Raw genomic sequence first — 21,872 nt, forward strand, 5'->3', positions numbered from 1 at the left:
TTTGGGAGCAATTATCCTAGCCAAGTGTACCTAGCCTGAATAGGTATTGGATAAATAAGTATCAAATTAATGTGAGGGTTCTGCTCATGTTAAGTATACATTTAGGAAAATCAACTTTGTTTTTTTTCAACAAGGAAATGCACACATCTTAAGTGTGCATAGAAGAGAGCTGATTTAGGAGAAAGTCTGATTCTTAAGAAGGTAGAAGAAACATGAGGTTATTTTATTTTACTTTATGCTATTTTTATTTTTGTGAGACAAGAGTCTCGCTCTGCTACCCAGGCTGGAGTGCAGTGGCACAATCTCGGTTCACTGCAACCTACGCCTCCTGGGCTCAAGCAATTCTCCTGCCTCAGCCTCCGAAGTAGCTGGGACTACAGGCGCCTGCCACCACGCCCAGCTTTTTTTTTTTTTTTTTTTTTTTTTTTTTTTTTTTGTATTTTTAGTAGAGACAGGGTTTCATCACGTTGGCCAGGCTGGTCTGGAACTCCTGACTTCAGGTGATCCACCCGCTTCGGTCTCCCAAAGTGCTAGGATTACAGGTGTGAGCCACTGTGCCCAGCCAGGAGGTTATTTTAGGTCCTTTTGCTTTTATGCATAAAAGATAATAAAATGAAAACATACTACTCATAAGCCTTGGTCACTGACATGAGCACATTTGGAATGAAAAATTATTGAGAATTGCAAGACCAGGTATGTTCCTGTCAGTGTCATTTAATAAAAAGACCGTAACATTTTAAAGTACAGAATGTTGATGAATGGGGCTATCAACTCATAGTAACGATCCTTCCATAACTTGAAAATGCAAATAAACTTCTTTCAAGACCTAAGTTTAGATTGAAGGCCCTCTAAATTATGTTCCTGTATTTCCTTGTACTACCCCATGATATTAAAGCTCAGTCTTGAAGATACAGTCTCCAAAGCATGAATATCCACGCCACTGAACTCAGATATCTCACTTGCTTTTCCCTGAGTTCAAGGCCCTGATTTTGTAGGTGAGGTAACAGGTCCCAGAGGGGCTACATGTCCTACCCTAGGCTCAACAACTCAATGAGGATTTAGGTAGTCACTTGATACTTTTCCCACATACTTGCAGATGAACCTGCACTTAGTAATACATCGCTTTACCCTCCTACCCCTTACATTTGTCACTTCATGCTTTTCACTATTGTACATTCATTTTAAGTTCAATCACACAAAGCGGTGCAGTGAGACAGGTTTTAATATTCACATTTGACAGAGAAGAAAAGAGAGTCCCCAAGCGATGGAGGAACTTGCCGGTGATCATGCGGCTGTGTCAGTCAGCTCCGGCTGCTGCAACAAAATAACATAGGCTGGGGGGCTTCAACAACAGGGATTTATTTTTCAGAGTTCTTGAAGCCTGGGAAGTCCAAGCTCAAGGTGCCACTTTGGCCCCTCAGTGATGGACCTCTTCCTGGTTTGCAGATGGCGGCCTTCTTGCTGTGTTCGCACATGGAGGAGGGAGGTGAGGGCTGAGGTTGGGGGTAGGGGACAGAGAGTGTGAGAGAAAAGCAAGCTCTTTGGTGTCTCTCCTAATAAAGGCACTCATCCCATCATGACCTGCTACCTCCATGACCTCATCCAAATCCGATTACCTCCCAAAGGCCCCATTTACAAATAACCATCACACTGGGGTTCAGCGCTTCGGCACACACATTAGGGGTGGGGACAAAATTCGGTCCATAGCAAGAGCCAAATTCATGCCAGTTCCAGAACTAGTATCAGCACCCAAGATAACTGGGTTCAATAACACCGGGCAAACATTTATCGAGGACTGCACTGTGAGGGGCACTGCGGCATGACACACCCAAGTCTTGTCAGTGGCCTGAGAGAGGTATGGAATAACTAGGGAGCGAGTGCCACAGTGGGAAACATCCCTCTGAGCAATCAGAAGCGATATTTCAGCCGACTGAGCCGAGGAACAGTGAAAATGCTTCCAACAGGTAGATGTTGGGGAGAGGACATTGCAGGCGCAGGCAGAGTGTTAGGAAGGGCTGTGAAATGGAAAGGTGTCGTCTTGGAGGAATCGGGCAGAGCCAGTTTACCCAAAGGGAACTGGGCATGTAGGGGAGAGTGGTGCAGAGTAAGGCTGGAAAATCCCGAGTTCTTACAGGCGCACTCGTCTACTCCGCGGACAGTCTCTTCCTTTCTATTGTCAGCGTCCTGGGGGTAGGGTTGTGTTATGCATTTAGTTGAACCTGAAGGGACTAGTCCAGGTCTCTCAGAAGGCAGTACCTAACTCACAGGCGACTGAAAGGAAACAAGGCCAGCGGAGCCCTGGCGGTGGCGAGGCTGTGCCAATTGCTAAATGGGGCAGCAGGACGTTTTTCTCTAGTGAAGTGGAAATGCCGCGGAGCAGGAAGGCAGAGTAGCAGCTCTCCCGCTAGTGCGTCTCAACCGAAGAAGCGGCGTGATCTCTTCCTAAAACACACGAGGAAGGGGGCCTGGGCTGTGAGGCCGGCGTGGTTCTTGCACCCCTGGTCTCTATCCCTGCCTGGGCAACTGCTGGGAAGGAAGGGTCGGCAAGAGGCCTAAAGACCGGAGGCCAAGGGTGCGGAGCGCGGCCGGGCTCAGAGGCGAGAACCCGGCGGAGAGGCCTCGGCGGAGCAGCGCGGGAGAGGCGCGCCCTGAGTAGGGCTCGGGGGAGGACGATGGCTGCCTCCTGCGGTCCTCCCCCTGCCTCGGGGGACGGCCCTTGGCAGACCGTCCCGGACTCCTAATTCATCCTGTTTTTAATAAAACCATTTCCAGAATCAAAAAGAGGGCGGTACCCAAAGGAGTCTGAGGAATGCCCAGCAGGGGCAGGGGAGCGGGGCGTGCCCGTATCGGGAGGCTGAAGGCTGACGGACCAGCGCAGCAGGGACAGATAACCGCGCCGGGGGGCGGAGGCCAGAGCCAGCCCCGCGCCCGCATGGTTGCGGCCCCAGACCCGCCGCGCGCACGCCCCCGCGCCTGGCGGCCACAGGGTCCGGACCGGGGGCGGGGTCATCCGCGGCCGGGGGCGGGGCCGGGCGGGGGGCGCGCGGTTGGACCGGGCGGGAGGAGCAGGCTCTTCCATCTCCTGATTGGGTCTGGACCGCAAGGGGGCGGGGTCTTGAGGGGTTCTGCGGGCCGGCATTGGGAGCCGCAGAAGGAGGGCGTGGTAATATGAAGTCAGTTCCGGTTGGTGTAAAACCCCCGGGGCGGCGGCGAACTGGCTTTAGATGCTTCTGGGTCGCGGTGTGCTAAGCGAGGAGTCCGAGTGTGTGAGCTTGAGAGCCGCGCGCTAGAGCGACCCGGCGAGGGATGGCGGCCACCGGGACCGCGGCCGCCGCAGCCACGGGCAGGCTCCTGCTTCTGCTGCTGGTGGGGCTCACGGCGCCTGCCTTGGCGCTGGCCGGCTACATCGAGGTGGGGACCGGGCGAACGCCGGAGAGTCGTCTCCTTCGCCCGCCGGAGGAGCGCGGCCTGCGGGCGGGCAGCGGGGTCCGCGGCAGGGCGGGCCGGGGGTGCGGCGCCGGGGGTCCGGCTCTGCGGCGGGTCTGGCGCGCCCTCCCCCGCCCGTCCCTGCTTGGCGCAGTGCTTAGCGCTGGAGGTCGGGCTGCCTCAGCCGCCGCAGAGGCCAAATGAAAGGCGTCGGGGCTGTTGGGGGCGGCCGTCCGCCTCGGCCGCCCCAGCCCCCAACCCGCCCGCGGCGCCGCCACCTCCTCCGGGGACCCAGTGCCCCCGGGCGCCCGCCCCGCCCTCCCCCAGGACAATGCCAGGGCGCTCCTCTCCCGCCGGAGTCCGCGGCTGGGCTTTCTCCAGGGGCGGCCCCGCGCGGACCCCGTACGCTCCCTCGCGCGGCACCGGGGCCTCGGCTCCGGGCCTCCCACCTGCGAGCGGCGGGCTTCGCCTTTGTTGCCAGGTGGACGCGGCCCCGGCCTTCGCGCGCGGCAGGGATGCTGCGAGCCCCGGGGGAGCTCCCGCGCCAGGCCGCCCGCTGCTCCCTCTGCCGCCTGGGGCCGGGTCGCGGACGCGCATTTTTTAAGTGGCGCTGTTTGCCTGCGTCCGTAGACCGAGGAAACCCGCTCTGGGTGCGTTGACCGCTTTCGTGAGGGTTTCAGTGAGTAGGGAAGGTGCCCGCGAAGGCGTGTAAACTGTTGGAAAAATCGTCCTCTTTCGGTGTCGGAATTCCATCAGTGGTTGTGCTTCGAGGTCGCACCCTGAGCATCCCCGCTGCGAGAAAGGCGAAGCGGCTGGGCCGGGGGTTGGGGAGGCCGCGGGAGGGGGCGGGGGCGGCGGGGTCCGCGGTGCGGGCCGGAGCGGGCAGCCTTGGAGGAGCCCTGCTGTGGCCGAGGGAGACGGCGGGCTTGATCTTTGCTTCCCTTCTTGAAGTGGTGCTTGAACTGCTGGTCTGAAATGTGTAGTTCTGGTGTCGTTTATTTCTTCTCCCTCTTCGCTCTTTTAAAAATTACAATTGGTTTCTGCATACTTAGCTAATTTCAGAGAGACCTGAAGACTGCATTTGATTGGGCATTAATTGAGAGCTTTCTTTTAAAGACCTCAGGTTTAGAATATATTTACTTCTACAGAATGTTCAAGTATTTCCACGGGTAAAAATAAATCTAATAAAAAGCCTCTCTGATGGAACGGCTTAAAACCTTTGTATTCATCCAGTTTAAAGCTTTGTGACTGTGAGGGTAAGAAAGGAGTTCAGCTTTAAAGAGAAATAGTTAACGTTTATCTACAGAGGATTTTGGATTGCGATTGTTTCAGTGTGTCCACACAATGGTCAGAGTTGTATCTGTGATCCCTGATATGTCGCATGAAAACAGCTAGGTGAGTGAGATGGGAAGAAGAAATAAAGGCTTTCGTATGGAAGATGGGACTTCACTAGTGGGTCGGGTGTCAGAAACCATCGTTCACACTCGCACTCCACTTCCCACTGCTATGACTAATTTGAGGCATTAGTGAATTCACAGTAGAAGACTCAGCAGTTTTAAAGAATTCGTTAATACTTGTGTAGCGGGAAAAAATAATATGAGAATTCGTTGTTGTGTATTAAATTTGATTGTTAGCCACAGCGTTGTTCAGTTGAAAAGTATGGTTGAAGAAAGTAGGAATTAAACATTTCTGAAAAATGGTTTTATGGTAACTCCTGTTCTTTGGAGCTGTATTTTTGCTCACACTTACTAAATGATCTTTCAGGGGGCCTTTTGTCAAGCTATCAGAATTTTATTCATATGAATATAATTTGATTTTGTTTATTTGCTGTCAGGCAAGGGACTGTCGAAGCTTAATTTAGATGAGAGAGGCCTAAATCAGGATGTCTTTGGGAAGGCCCTGATTGAGATTAGCCAAAGGGATTCTGGCCAAATCCCTGATCAAGTTGCTTGGCACAGAATTATTGATTGGCAAATCTTTAGTGTTGCTTGGTGTTGACTGAATTAATCTCTTACACCTGTTTAAAAAAAAAAAAGCTCACCTCTGGACTCAGGGTCACTTCCTCTCTTAAATCCGAGACAAGTTCTCCTGTGTGCATGCTCCCATTTGGGACTGAGACAGTATTGTGCTGAAACCCCGCATACTGTGCAGTGGATGACTAGGCTCCTGAGAACCGGAACTTGAGTTTGTTCTGTCACATTTGAAAGAAAGAAGGCCATTTGATTGCCAGTTTTCTGGAAACTCAAACCCAAATTAAAGGATGTCAACTGAGGCGGAGTAGAGAAGGCTTTGTGTTGGTGTTTCTGACAGGTGGTATGGGAGATGTCTAATTGTACCTTGGAGAGAAACCTTGGTGTGCTTCTGATAGGAATATCGTCTTTTTTTTTTTTTTTTTTTTTTGATACGGAGTCTCGCTCTGTCCCAGGCTGGAGTGCAATGGTGGGATCTCTGGGCTCACTGCAACTTCCGCCTTCCGAATTCAAGCGATTCTCCTGCCTCAGACTCCCAAGTAGCTGGGATTGCAGGCGCCTGCCACCACGCCCAGCTAATTTTTGTATTTTTAGTAGAGACAGGGTTTCACCATGTTGGCCAGGCTGGTCTGGAACACCTGATCTCAGGTGATCCGCCTGCCTCGGCCTCCCAAAGTGCTGGGATTACAGGCGTGAGCCACAGCGCCCGGCCCGTTATTTTTATCATAACTATGTTTTAAAAATCTTTTGATAAATACGATAAACTTCAGTTTTATCAATTAGTTCCTCCTTTTGTAGAGGGAATTTGTTTTACCATCTAAAGCCAGGCTTTCCCAGGGTGTAGCCACAAGTCACATGTGGTTATTGAGTCTGTAGGGTGACTAGTGTGACTGAGGAGTGAATTTTTCATTTTATTTAATTTTAATTAAAGTTTACATTTAAAATCTGATTCAGTGGTTGGAAAACTTTTAACAGAAATAATTTGGTTATGCGCATTTACTTTTAAACTGTACATTTTATGAAATCTAAATGTAGATCAAGTATTTCCTATGAAAATTTAGCTTCTGAATTGAGATGTACTGGAAGTATAACATACACATCAGATTTTGAAGATTTAATACAGAAAAATTAAAATCTCAATTTTTGTATTGACTAAATTGAAACAATACTTTAGACATGGGCTAAATAAAACATTAAAATTAATTTCACTTGTTTCTTTTCACTCTAATATGGTTCCTAGAAAATTTAATACTATGTATGTGGTTCACATTGTATTTCTGTTAGATGGTGCTGATTTAAAATTTTGCTTAAAGTTGGTCCTGCATATGTTTTTATTAGCAGAATTTTTTAATATGTTACTATATTTTTCCAAATAAAGTCTTGCTAGAAGTTGGCCCAACATGCTCTTAAGTATTTTTGTTAGAACAATTTTGAATGTGTTGATTTTTAAACTTTTTCAATTAAAAATGTTTTACTTAGAAATATCTTTAATCACCAGGCGCGGTGGCTCACGCCTGTAATCCTAGCACTTTGGAAGGCCGAGGTGGGTGGATCACGAGGTCAGGAGTTCGAGACCAGCCTGAGCAACATGGTGAAACTCCGTCTCTACTAAAAATACAAAAATTAGCTGGGCGAGATGGCGTGCGCCTGTAATCCCAGCTACTCAGGAGGCTGAGGCAGGAGAATCTGGGAGGTGGAGGTTACAGTGAGCCGAGATCACACCACTGCACTCCAGCCTGGGCAACAGAGCGAGACTCCGTCTCAAGAAAACAAAAATAAAAAAAAGAAATAACTTTAATCTTATAAAAAATGCAAAAATTGTACAATTTTCTTACCCTTTACTCAGATTCACCAATTGTTAACATTTCTTCTAGTCACATTTGCCTTATTACTGCAGTTTTTGCCAAATTATTTGAGAGTAAGTTGCATACGTCGTCCATCCCCTTTACCCCTGAGAACTTCAGTATATATTTTCTAAGAGCCAAAGACATTGTCTTACATAGGCTTAGTACAGCCATCAACCTAATGAAATTTAACATTGGTACAATACTTGGATCTTATCTGCTGTCGGTTTTCTAGTTAGTTTGTTGACCCAATCATGTTCTTTATAGCATTTGAAAACATGTTTTGTTGTTGTTGTTTTGTTTTTCTTTTTTGAGTTGGAGTCTCACTCTGTCGCCCAGGCTGGGGTGCACTGGCATGATCTCGGCTTACTGCAACCTCCGTTTTTCAGGTTCAAGCGACTCTCCTGCCTCAGCCTCCAGAGTAGCTGGGACTACAGGAGCCCACCACCATGCCTGGCTCATTTTTATATTTTTAGTAGAGACAGGGTTTCACCATATTGGCCAGGCTGGTTCCAAACTTCTGACCTTGTGATCTGCCTGCCTTGGCCTTCCAAAGTGCTGGGATTACAGGTGTGAGCCTCCACACCTGGCCCCTTTCAAGATTGTTTAATTCTGTTTACCCTTACTAAATTTTCAGACTTTTGGATTTTCTTTCTAAAATAACAGAAGAAGAATTCTATAGGTAGTACATATTCATTGTAAGAAATTTAAAAGTACAGATAACCAATAAGAAATGAAAAATGACCTAAAATCTTATTCCCCAGGGAAACCTTACTGTAATGTTGTATATACCCTTCTGTTAATAGATAGGTCATGTACATAAATTTTATAAAAATGGCACATACTGCATATTGAAGCCAGCACCTAACAATGATTATTTCGAATTATGCTAACATGAACTACTCAAAGAAAATAATGTTTTCCGTGTGACAAAAAGTAGGGGTAAATCTTTGTACAGTAATTGTAGTTTCCATGGAGGGGCCAGTTGAGAGAGAATTCTAAATTGCCTATAATTCAATTTTCATGGGTTGATTTTTAATGAGATAAACTAGATTACCTTGAAGTTTAATTAAATTTAGTGTATTGTACCTTGATTTATGGCCTAAGATGGAAAGTGGACTATGTAGGCACATTCAAGCAGAAATGAGTTCCAGTCCTTTGTGTCAAGTACAACTAATAATTGCTTTTGGTGAGGGAATTTTTCTTACCTAAGCATCGTGAAGTCTTTATTTTTATTTTTTATTTTTTGAGACAGGGTCTCACTCTTACCGAGGCTGGAGTGCAGTGGCACAGCCATGGCTCACTGCGGCCTCAAACTCCTGCGCTCAAGTGATCCTCCTGCCTCAGCCTCCCGACTATCTAGGAGTACAGTGCATACCACCACATTCGGCCAAGATCTGTTTTTCAAAATGAGATCTTTTAAAACATAACTAATCTATTTTTTTTAAAGATGAAGATTAGAAAATTAGCTGACTTTCATTTGTAATTCATCCTACCAGTATTTATTAAACCTGTTACATGGGTCTGTGCTAGGTGCTGAACAGTACAGTAGTAAAACCAAATGTGGATAGTGCTTTTTACTTTGCGAAACACACTCGTGTATGATTTCTAGGCCCTAACCCCAGGGATTGTCGTTGAGTACCTCTGGGATGCTCGGTTTCAAAAGCTCCCCGGATGATTCTAATGTACAAGGAGAGAAAAACAAAACAAACTCTTTGGGTAATTTATCTCCATAAGTCTCTAACAGTCTCGTGAATTTGGTATTCTTATCCCTACCTAAAAAGGGAGTCGGTAGAGGCCGAGGGTTGAACATCACACAGCTCGACCAGGGGAAGGAGTCTGCCCATCCTATCTAAGCCTACTGCTCTGTCCTGTCAGCGTGGTTCATATTTCCCTTTTGGATGCAGATTTCTTTTTACTCATGTCTACCTGTCTTTCCCATTACCAAAACCTGGTATGAGTGTTTCCCTTAAAAGGAACTAATTTCATACAAGTTGTGATATATTATGAACCATTGTAAACCATATGGTTAACAGTGACCCTTTGAAGTATGTAATTACAGGGGACTTTGATGTTTTACATTTTCCATTGATTTATTTTTTTCTTTCGCATCATTTGAATGATATTCACTGATTTTTAAAAACTTTTTGGGCCTTTCTGTTTGTTTGTTTTGAGACCGAGTCTCACTCTGTCATCCAGGCTGGAGTGCAGTGGTGCCATCTTGGCTCACTGCAACTTATGCCTCCTGGGTTCAAGCGATTCTCGTGCCTCATCCTCCTGAGTAGCTGGGATTACAGGTGTGCGCCACCATGCCCGGCTAATTTTTATATTTTTAGTAGAGACAAGGTTTCACCATGTTGGCCAGGCTGGTCTCAAACTCCTGACCTCAAGCAATCCAGCCGCCTCAGCCTCCCAAAGTGCTGGGATTACAGGCATGAGCCACCGCGGGCCCAGCTCTTTTGTGTCTTTTTATATTATGTGCAAGTTCTCTTTTTTTAGTAGTAAGTTGTGTCATTTTTGTATTCTGACCTAAAGTTTTAAGAAAAGAAGTTACGGTTCCCTGTAGAGATTTTTATCAAAATCAAGGTGCGGGATTATTTGGAAGAGAGAAGGCTGCCAGCACCAGATACTCAATCAGTGGCCAGTGACCAGTGTGATGGGAGTAAGATTGTGGTCCAGAAAAAAACTACTTCATGTGTGGAGTGGGGCACCTAAAAGGTTGCTTAATTGAGCTGTCCCTACCGCCTTCCTACCCTGCCTTCCTTGGGCACACTCCCCAGTGGTTGTGGAATTAACTCCAGGGGACATGCTCTGATACGATAATGTCCAGAGGAGGAAGAGATAGTCTCTTCCTGTATATCTCCTTTTAAGAGTGAAGAAACCTTTCTCAAAGCCCACCAGCCTAAGACCCCTCAGGTGTCACTGGATAGAAGTGTATCAGATGCTTCTAGCCAAAGCAAGCCTTGGCAAGGGGAATGGTACTGCCTCCACAGGCTTTGACTTCTCAGGGCCTGCTTTTGGAAGCATGTGGCCAGGAGGAGGAGGGTGCAGCCTCGAATCAGGTTGGGCTTATCAGATGGTGATACCTCTTACTAAAAAGAAAAAGTTGGGCTTGGTTGGAAAAGAAAGCTGTGGATGTTGGTGAGAACCCAGTGTCTGCTACAGGGGCATTCCCTGTCTGGGAAGTTACGTAGCTGGGATGGCTGAAAGAGAAAGAAGTAATTTCTTCTGAAGAAATTATCTGTGGGTTAAAAGTTAGCTGGCAAAATGGAGACATCTGAGACATCACAATGTGTTTGTTAGATCTGGGATAATGCTATCATTTTAAAGGGATAATGCTATCCAGAAGAGAATGGCTGGAATGGTGAAGAATGTGAAAAATTTGACATGGCAGGTGAGTGGACTGTGAGGGAGGTATTTCGCCTAGATAAGAAAATGTGACATTAGTGGTGGTAGTAAGGATCGTTAGTATTTTCACATATTTTATGCTTTGTCTCTGGAAGGCTAAGCATGTAACTTGCTTAGGCTGAAGCAGGCTTTTTACCCGGAGAGGTGAACTATTAGAGCTTTTATTTTACTCTCTTTAATTATGAGCATTCCCCACATAGGATAGTTAAACATGTAAAACAGACCCTTATGTCCAGCCCCTAGTTTTGTTGAATCTTAACATTTCTCATGTATGTTTTAGCCTTAAAAAAAAAAAACAAAAAACCACTGGATACAGAAATATAACATTACCAATAAAAGCCTCATTTGAACTTTCCAGAAGTAACTCTTGAGTTAGGAATTTACATTTCCATTCATATTTTCATTACATTTGCTTAGGCTGTTATTAGAGTTGTAACACATATTTATCAACACATAGTGTTAATTATTTGTGCATACTGTGATGATTTTAGAAGGTAAGAATGTCAAGCTGTTTGAACTGAAAGTAAAGATAGCCCCTTATCAGGAAAGTGCCAGCCACCCTTGCTGCTTCTACCCACTATTGAAAGCCCTTGAGTATTTTTGAGCTTTTCAAAATTTAAAAGTACACAAAAGAAAAAAAAAGCTCAGTGTGTTTTTGTAAATGAAACACTTGTGTAACTACCACTGAGGTCAAGAAATAAAACATGGCCAGTATCTCCTTTCCTTCCTTGCTCAGGAGTAACTGCTCCTCTGACTTTATGGTATCACTTTTTGTATTTCCTTATAGTATTACCTCCCATGCATTCGTCCCTAAACACTGTAGTTCAGTTTTTCTTTCTTTTTTTTTTTTTTAGCTTCATGTAAGTGGAATCATTCTGTATATATTTTTATGCATTTGGTCTCATTCACTAGACACATTTTTGACAGCCACGTGTATTGAGTGTAGCTGTGGCTCACTCATTTCCGTTGCTGCATAGTACTCCATTATATGAATAAACCACGCAGTTTGTTCTGCTGTTGATGGCCGTTTGAGTTGTTTCCACTTTGAGGTTATTAAGATAATGCTGTTCTCTCTGTGGTTTGCCTTTTCACTCTCTTAGTGATGTCTTTTGAAGAAGTTCTGAATTTTAATGTCTAATTTTTTAGTCTTTTCTTTTTTTTTTTTTTTTGTTATGGTAGGTGCTTTTTGTATCCTGTTTGAGAAGTCTTTTCCTACCCTGAGGATATAACGATAGTCTCCTATATTGTCAATGGGGAACTTTATTGTTTTGCCTTTCGCTTTTGGAGCTATAATTTATCTGGATTTTTGTGTAGAGGTGAAGTTAAGGGCCATTTCGTTTCTGTTTTTTTCCTTATGGATATCTGGCCTGCACCATTTATTGTCAAGGTCATCCTTTCCCTTCTGCTCGGCTCTGTCACCCTTGTAATCAAGTATCTCCCTGTGCGTGAATCTGTTCCTGGGTTCTCTCTTCTATTCCATTGTTCTCTTTGTTTATCCTTGCACCAACTCCACATTGTCTTAATTATTATATAATAAGATTTTATATTTACTAGATCAAGCCCTTCTACCTTGTCTTGAATAGCATCTTAGCTTTTCCCCTTAACCTTTTTCTTTTCACATAAATTTGCCACATTTTACCAAAACAGCTTCTTGTTAGAATTTTGATTTTGCTTTGGGTCTGTAGTTTAATTGGGGGAAAATTGACATTTTTCAAATACCGAGTTTTCCAATCCGGGAACATGACATGTATTTTATTTATTTATTTATTTATTTATTTTTGAGACAGGTTGTTGCTCTGTCACCCAGGCTGGAGTGCAGTGGTACAGTCTTTGCTCACTGCAGCCTTTGTCTCCTGGGTTCAAGCGATTCTTCTGCCTCAGCCTTCTGAGTAGCTGGGATTACAGGCACCCACCACCATGCCAGGCTAATTTTTGTATTTATAGTAGAGATGGGGTTTCGCCATGTTGGTCAGGCTGGTCTCAAACTCCTGACCTCAGATGATCCTCCCGCCTTGGCCTATCTAAGCCAAGATAGGCGTAGTGGCCCGGCCCATGACATGTGTTTTATTTGGGCCCTCTATAATTCTGCCTTCAATGTTTGGTAGATTTCTGCATAGAGATCTTGTGTATCTTTTGTTAGATTTATTCATAGTCATTTGATCTTTTTTATGCTATTATAAATGGCATCTTTAAGATTTTTTGTTGTTGGTTTGTGTGTTTGTGAAAAATACAATTGATATTTTTCAGATTGACCTTGTATCCAGTAATCTTGCTAAACATGTATACTAATTATAATAATTTATCTGTAACTTTAAATTTTTCTGAGTATATTCTGTGAATTGTGACAGTTCTATTTCTTTCCATTTAATCCTTGTAACTTTTATTTCTTTTTCTTGCTTTGCTGCCCCAGCTAAAATGTTCAGATAGAAAAGATAATAGCTAGTGTCTTAGTCTGACTTCTCTCAGAGGGAAACTGTTTTTGCAATTTATATGATACTCGTAGTTTTTTGGTAGATACCAGACCCTTTATCAGATAAGGAAGAGTTTATATTCTAAGTTTGCCAAAGATTCTTGTCATGAATGAATGTTGAGTTTTTTTCAAACATCTTTTTTTGCCAAGTATAAGATGATCCTATGAATTTAATTTTGATAGTGCAGTATGTAGGAAACTTTGCATTCCTGAAATGAACCAAACTTGGTTTGTTTATTTTCTGGATTTGGTTTGCAAAAATTTTGTTCAGGAGTTTTGCCTCTTTGCTAATAAGTGAGTTTGACCTGTAATTTTTCTCTTTTTGTAATAGACTTGTCAAGTTCTGATTTCAAAGTTAATAGCCTCCTAAGTTTTGGGGGAAGAGAGCATTGCCTTTATTACTATTATTATTTTTTGAGACGGAATCTTACCCTGTTGACCAGGCTGGAGTGCAGTGGTGTGGTCTTGGCTCAACCTTTGCCTCCTGGGTTCAGGTTCCTCCTGCCTCAGCCTCCTGAGTAGCTGGGATTACGGGCGCCAGCCACCATGCCTGGCTAATTTTTGTATTTTTAGTTGAGATGGGGTTTCACCATGTTGGCCAGGCTGGTCTCAAACTCCTGACCTCAAGTGATCCACCCACCTTGGCCTCCCAAAGTGCTAGGATTACAGGCATGAGCCACCGTGCCCGGCCAGACATTTTATTTATACAGGTGCTTACAGATTGATTAATTTGAGGTCTAGGCTAATGTGTGTTCCAGACAAAAATTTTCATTCTACCTGGAGCCTGAGGACACCAGCAATCCAGGATCTTACTGTAAGTTCCTGGACTGTGATGACTGTAAGCTGAACTCTGTGGAGTCCTGTCAGTTTCTGATTTATCTTTCTTTTTTTTTTTTTTTTGAGATGGAGTCCTGCTTTGTTGCCCAGGCTGGAGTGCAGTGGCATGATCTCGGCTCACTGCAAGCTCCACCTCCCAGGTTCACGCCATTCTCCTGACTCAGCCTCCCAAGTAGCTGGGACTACAGGTGCCCGCCACCATGCCTGGCTAATTTTTTAAAATTTTTAGTAGAGATGGGGTTTCACTGTGTTAGCCAGGATGGTCTCAATCTCCTGATCCATCTGCCTCGGCCTCCCAAAGTGCTGGGATTACAGGCGTGAGCCACCGCGCCCGGCCGTTGGATTTATCTTTCTAGATTCATATGCTTTGAGCTACAAACTCCAAACCTTTAAGTTCTCCAAGTTATTACAAAAAATTTAGAAAATACAGTTTTGACCAAAACAAAAAACAAACTCCCCCCAAAACAAAAGAGTAGATTCCGCCTTATGTGTGTATAACCCGTTTTTTTCTTCATCTAACATATTGAATAATTTCCAGGTCATTACATATTTTGTAATGTGTATAGCTTTTTTTGGGATCACACTTCATGGTTTGGGGCTTTTGAACACTCTGCAATTTTAAATGTACAACATTCATCCCTCTAAATAGGTATTCATGCTGTGAATTTGGATTTGAGTAACTAAACTATTGTATGAACATTTTGAGTTATTGCATAGGGATGTTGCCTACTAACCAGTGATTGGATATTTGCAGTAGTATTGAACTGTTACTTGACTATTTTACCCTCATTTTATAAGGGTGATAAAAAGGAGGGAAAATGTTTATTTTATTGATGAGCACATGGTGATAACTGGTGCTTTTTTGGTGTTTTTCTAGGTAGTTTCTTTGAACTTACATAAATGCTCAGTGGGCTCAATTATGTGGAAAAAAATTAAGGAATGCCTATAAAATGCTGGAAATAAATTTTCAAGGGTGTTTTCCCCCCTAAAACACTGGAAGTAATTGGGATCTGATAAATTATTAGCTTGCTAGTAGCAGAATCCCCAAATAACATGCATATGTTTGTAACTTGTTCACGTTTACAGAAATATACCTTATGTGAAAGTAGAGGACTGCCTATTTTGTAATTTATTTGATTCTTTTATAACTGAACATGTATGTTTCTCATTCTTCTCTAATGTAAACAGCATACTGTGGATATCTTTTAAAAAAAAATCATCGTAGCTATATCCCAAATTGGCATTTAAAAGAACCTCTGGAAAGGACTTGATCAAAAATGGAAGACGTTGTGGTAATTGGTTCATTTGAGGCTTTTCATAGTCATCATTATTAGCGAACATTTATGGAATTGCCATATGTAGGGCACTGTGACAGAACAAGTAACACCATAGCTGAAGGCACTGTATGGTTCCTAAGATGATATAATAACTAGGAACTAAGTTATCCTAAGATGATATAATAACTAGAAACTTCTTCTGTTGGAGAGATGGTAGTCAACACTTTTCCAGTCTTCTCATACAGATTTTATTAATTTAGCCTTTTAATTTTTATTACTCAAAACTTCATTTTTGTTTGTTTGTTTCTGAGGTGGAGTTCTGCTCTTGTCGCCCAGGCTGGAGTACAGTGGCACGATTTTGGCTCACTACAACCTCTGCCTCCCAGGTTCAGGCGATTCTCCTGCCTCAGCCTCCTGAGCAGCTGGGATTACAGGTGCCCGCCATCACGCCCAGCTGATTTTTGTATTTTTAGTAGAGACGGGGTTTCACCATGTTGGCCAGGCTGGTCTTGAACTCTTGACCTCAGGTGATCCACCCGCCTCGGCCTCCCAAAGTGCTGGGATTACAGGCGTGAGCCACCTCATCCGGTCTCAGTTTTTAATTTAATTTTCTGACTCTGTGCTTGTGCTTTTAATACTTTCACACTGATTTTCTGCTTCTCAATAAGGAAAGCACGTTTGATCTGGTCACAAACACAAAACAAATGGAACCACTGTAGGCCCCGATGCCATGTGTTTTGTTTTGAATAACCTCATAAGAACTCCTGGTCTCCCAGCATGAAGCCCTCTAAGTCAGCCTGGGCACACGCCACTGCAGGTGTTGGTGCATTTGGGACAGCCTAGTTTTGTTAGAGGCTGTATTGTAGGAAAGCCTGTGACAATATGTCAGACTCATTGCCTATAGACAGCATCCCCAGAAAGAGAGAGGGGGGAAGCTTTTCATATACAGATTTTTAAAATCTAGGTTATCTGTTTTCTTACTGATTTATAGTGTTTCCTTCCAGATGTTTTACACATGTCAGCCACAAGACATAAGCATTTTCTAAATTGAATAGCCTGAAGTCCACAGATCTTTTTGTGTATATGGTAAAATGTACATAACAAAATATATTAACCACTGAAACTTTTCTTTCTTTTTTCTTTTTTTTTTGAGACATGGTCTCACACTGTTGTCCAGGCCAGAGTGCAGTGGCACAATCATAGCTCACTAGAGCTTCAACCTCCTGGGCTCAAATGACTCTCCCACCTCAGCCTCCCAAGTAGCTGGGATCACAGGCGTTGAGCCATCATGCCTGGGTAATTAAACATTTTTTTTGTGGAGATGGGGACTTGCTCTCTTGCCCAAGCTCGTCCTGAACTCGTGGCCTCAAGCAGTCCTGCCTTGGCCTCCCCAAGTGCTGTGATTGCAGGTGTGGGCCACCAAGCCCTGCCTTAAAACATTTTTTTTTTGTGGTAAGAACACTTAACATGAGATCTAAATTTTTAAGTGCACAATGCAGTATTGTTAACTGTAGAGAAAATGTTATACGGCAAATCTCTAGAACTTATGCATCTTGCAAAACGGAAACTTTATACCTGTTGAATAGCGACTGTTTTTTCCTCCCTTCAGCCCGTGTCAGTGACAGTTCTGTGAATTTGATTATTTTAGATATCCCATATAAGGGGCATCATGCAGTACTTGTCTTTTTGTGACTTGTTTATTTTACTTAGCATAATGTCCTCCAGGTTCATCCATGTTGTTGAATGTGGCAGAATTTACATTTTTTTTAAGGCTGAACAATATTCCATTTTATGTATATATCATATTTTCCTTATCCATTCATCTCTCAATGGACATTTAGGTTGTTTCCATGTCTTGGCTATTGTCAGTAATTCTGCAGTGAACATGGGAATGCATATATCTGTCTGGGATAATGAGTTTAATTCTTTTGCTATATACCCAGATGTGAGATTGATAGATCATATGGTAATTCTACTTTTAATTTTTTAAGAACCTTCATACTATTTTCTATAGTGGCTGCACCATTTTTTCACCAGCAGCATACAGGAGTTCCGATTTCTCGGCCGGGCGCAGTGCCTCACGCCTGTAATCCCAGCACTTTGGGAGGCCGAGGCAGGAGGATCACGAGGTCAGGAGATCGAGACCATCCTGGTTAACACGGTGAAACCCTGTCTCTACTAAAAATACAAAAAATTAGCCAGGCATGGTGGTGGGTGCCTGTAGTCCCAGCTACTCGGGAGGCTGAGGCAGGAGAATGGCGTGAACCTGGGAGGTGGAGCTTGCAGTGAGCCGAGATTGCACCACTGCACTCCAGCCTGGGCGACAGAGCGAGACTCCGTCTCAAAAAAAAAAAAAATGCTTTTTTTGCATCTTTTGAGGGTATCATATGATTTTTGTCCTTCATTCTGTTAATGTGATATGCCACATTTTTTGGTTTGTATGTGTTAAACCATTCTTGCATCCCAGGGATAAATCCCACTTGATCCAGGTGTATGATCTTATTAATGTGTTGTCTGATTCAGTTTGCTAGTATTTTGTTGACAACCTTTGCGTCTGTGATTATCAGGGATATTGGCTTATAGTGTTCTTTTTTTTGTAGTGTCTTAATCCTATTTTGTTATTAGGGTAATGCTGGCTTCATGGGTGGAAATTAAACACACCCTTGGTAAACAGCAGTCTTAACCACTGAGCCAAAGAAGAAATCAAATGGGAAATTAGATGATGTTTTGAACGAATGAAAACACAACATACCAAAACCCTTGGGATGCAGCAAAAGCACCACTGAGAGGGAAGTTTATAGCAGTAAATGCCTACATTAAAAAATAAGAACTCAAACAGCCTAATTGTACACCTCAAACTAGAAAAAGAATAAGCTAATCCCAAAGTGAGCAGAAGGAGGAAAATAATTTGCAACAGAATAAATGAAAACAGAATAGAAAAAAACAATAGAAAAAAATCAAAGTAAGAGTTGGGTTTTTGAAAAGATAAGCAAAACTGACAAACCCTTGGCTAGACTAAGAAAAACAGAAGACACAAAATCAGATATGAAAGAGGAGACATTACAATTGATACCATGAAAATAAAAAGTATCATGAGACTATTATGAGCAGTTGTATGCCAAAAAATTGGATAACCTAGAAGAAATGGGTAAATTTCTAAAAACGTGCAAACTACCAAGACTGAATCATGAAGAAATAGAAAACTTGAGCAGATCAGTAACAAATAAGAAGATTGAGTCAGTAATCAAAAACCTCCCAACAGGCTGAGTGCGGTGGCTTATGCCTGTAATCCCAGCACTTTGGGAGGCCGAGGTGGGTTGATCACCTGAGGTCAGGAGTTTGAGACCAGCTTGGCCAACATGGCGAAACGCCGTCTCTACTAAAAATACAAAAAAATTAGCCAAGCATGGTGGTATGTGTGTGTAATCCCAGCTACTCCGGAGGCTGAGGCAGGAGAATCGCTTGAACCTGGGAGGCAGAGGTTGCAGTGAGCTGAGATTGTGCCAGTGAACTCCAGTCTGGGCAACAGAGCGAGACTCCATCTCAAAAAAAAACCAAAAAACAAAAAACTTCGAACTAAGGAAAGCTCAGGACCAGATGACTTCACTGGAGAATTCTACTAAACATTAAGGAAGAATTAACACTAGTCCTTCTCATAGTCTTCCAAAATATTGAAGAGGGAACATTTTCATTTTAACTATTTTTAAGTGTACAATTCGGTGGCATTAAGGACATCCACAACGTTGTGCAACCATCCCCGCTGTCCATTTCCAGTACTTTTTCATCCAAACAGAAACCCTGTACCCATTAGACACTAACTTTCTATTCCCCTGGATCCCCCAGCCCCTGGTGATCTATGAATTTGCCTATTCTGGGGCTCAAGTAAGTGAAATCATATGTCCTTTTGAGTTTGGTGTATTTAGTATATTTTCAAGGCTTGTGCATCAGAATTCCATTCCTTTTCGAGACTGAGTAATATTCCATTGTGCATATATACCACATTTTGTTCATTCATCTGTTAATGGACACTTGGGATGTTTCTACCTTTGGCTACTGTAAACAATGCTGCTATGAAAATTGGTGTACATGTAGATATGGGAATCCCTGCTTTCAGTTCTTTCGGATATTTACTAAGAAGTGAAACTGCTGGATCATATAGTAATTCTGTGTTTAAATTTTTGAGAAATTGCCAAACTGTTTTCCACAGTGACTTTACTGTTCTCCAGTCCCACTGACAGTGGACAAAGGTTCCAATTTCTCCACATCCTTGCCAACAGTTATTTTCCTTTTTCAAATAATAGCTATCCTAATGGGCGTGGAGCGGTGTCTTATTGTTTTGATTTGCATTTCTCTAATAGCTAGTGATGTTGAGTATCTTTTCATGTTGACCATTTTTATATCTTCTTTGGAAAAATGTCTATTGAAGTCTTTGGCCCATTTTCGAATTAGATTGTTTTGTTGCTATTGTTGAGTTGTTGGAGTTCTTTATATATTCCGGATGTTAATTAGATATGTGATTTTTAGATATTTTCTGTCATTCTGCAGTTTGTGTTTTCACTCTCAATAGTGTCCTTTGATGCACAAAAGTTTAACTTTGATGAATTCCAGTTTATCTATTTTTTTCTTTTGTTGCCTGTAGTTTTGGTGTCATTTTTAAGAAATCGTTGTGAAATATAATGTTATGAAGCTTTTCTCCTAAGTCTTCTTCTAAGCTAAGAGTTTTATAGTTTTAGCTCTTAAGCTTAGGTCTTTGATCCATTTTGAGTTCAGTTTTGTATATGGTTTAAGGTAAGGGTCCAGCTTCACTCTTCTGCAAGTTGCTATCCAGTCTCTGCAACATTTGTTGCATCCCCGTTCAATTGTCCTGGCAGATCAATTGACCAAACATGTAAGGATTTATTTCTGGGCTCTCTATTCCAAATGTCTGTCTTTATGCCAATATCACACTGTTTGATTACTGTAGCTTCGTAGTAAGTTTTGAAATCAGGAAGTATGAGTCTTCCGTCTCAAGATTGTGTGATTTCGTATGAATTTTAAGATGGATTTTTCTGTTTCTGTGAAAAAACAAAACAAAACCCTGTTGGGCTATTAAGTATTGCATTGAATCTGTAGATTGTTTTAGGTAGTCTTGTCATAACAGTATTGTCTTCTAACCCTCAAATGCCATAGAGCTTTAAAGTTAATTATTGTAAATTAGTAATTAACAGAATACAATTAATTTTAGTTTACACTATGGCTTTTGAGTGTAAGGTGTTTGGTGAATTTTATTCTTTTAGAGTAACTGTCATCAGCGTCCTCACTGTGATACCTAGTACGTAACCTAAAGTTGAGGTTGAAGACCTGCAGTCTGCAGGCAGAATGTGACCTGTCCTTGTGTTTTATTTGGCTGTTACCATTTGACCTTCCTTGTGTCTTAAATTCAAAGTAAATATATTCATTTCCAAAGATCATGGGTTTTAATATAAAAATTTCGCTCTGGTTTTAAAGAAATTAGAACATCTGGCAGCAGGGGCTAAGTAGTGGCAGCTCCGCTTCAGTTGGTGAAGAGAGCCTGTGGTCTCCCCGAGGGGGCTGAGTATGGGTCTCCATTTTTGTCTTACCCTCTAGCTCCCCATTCCCTGTCTGTGATGTAGAGGCAGTTGAGTTTTCAACCTTTGTTGAAAACGAGGAAAAGAGAACATTGGTTTGAAATGATCTTTTGTAGTAAATATTTAACACCATGGCAGGTTTCAAGTGAACCAAAAACCACATTTCATAGCAGAATGGCCCTGCGATTGGTTGGACTCCACCCTGCCCCTTATCCTCTTCTGAAGAGGCTTTCTGTGTAATACTGTAGAATGTTTTTCCTTCTAGCCACTTCCTGTTAGAAGAATGATTATTTGCGGCTTGATTAGCTTCCTCAGGATCTACATTTTAAAAAATCCTGCTGGGCTATGGTTTTGCAAGATTAATCTTGTGAATTGATAAAAGTCATCGAAACTCAATGTTGGTTAGTGTTGTTTTTAAACAATAGGAATAGTATTCAGGACAGATTAAAATCAGATTAAAATATTTTAAGTATTGCTTTTAAAAGATTAAATACAGAGCACAGACTCAAGCCTGATAAGCTCCCAGCCAAACAGTTTTTACATGTAGTTTTCCCTGTGTATGTGTAGTCAGTGAAGATGCTGAACTTGTCACAAAATGTGGATGCATGAGGCATATTATTGTAACTTGAATTCAGATGGCCCCAAAATTACCCCATTCACTCAGCATAATTGGTTAAACTTGGTCTGGGTGATATCTGTAAGTCATCAAAGGAAGGAATTTTTAGGACAAGGAAAGGATGGTTTGATTGTTCCAGGGGGAAAAAAACCATAAAATTTTAAGAAAATCATTGTTCAGGGAAGGCTGCAAGCACTGGTAAGGAAACAGTTTTCCAATAAGTTAACTGAAATTGGGAGTAACAGACCTCTGAAGAGTCTATCTTTGGGAAAATCTCTGACTTCATTCTTGACATGATTGAGGACTTCATGTACAATGAATTAGCAATGAGAATCATCTAGGCATATAAACTGGAAGGAAATAAGAAGGTTTGTAGAGCAAGCAACACCAGATACTCATGCTTGCTCCAGAGAAGTTTTCCAGGAAAAGCAAATGT

At 42.7% G+C, this 21,872-nt stretch overlaps 1 protein-coding gene across 8 annotated transcripts in view; it reads left to right on the top strand.

Annotated features, from left to right (window-relative positions):
• Positions 1 to 3,109: 3,109 nt before the first annotated feature.
• Positions 3,110 to 21,872, top strand: part of APLP2 (amyloid beta precursor like protein 2) — a 72,599-nt gene continuing 53,836 nt past the window's right edge. Inside the window, exon 1 of one of the 8 annotated variants that reach the window (XM_009424472.5) lies at positions 3,110 to 3,411. In XM_009424472.5, coding sequence (XP_009422747.3) covers positions 3,307 to 3,411 — 105 coding nt within the window. In that variant the 5' untranslated portion in view covers positions 3,110 to 3,306. 8 annotated transcript variants of the gene reach the window in all.

This window comes from Pan troglodytes, chromosome 9, assembly GCF_028858775.2.
Source record: "Pan troglodytes isolate AG18354 chromosome 9, NHGRI_mPanTro3-v2.0_pri, whole genome shotgun sequence".
NCBI lineage: Eukaryota > Metazoa > Chordata > Mammalia > Primates > Hominidae > Pan > Pan troglodytes.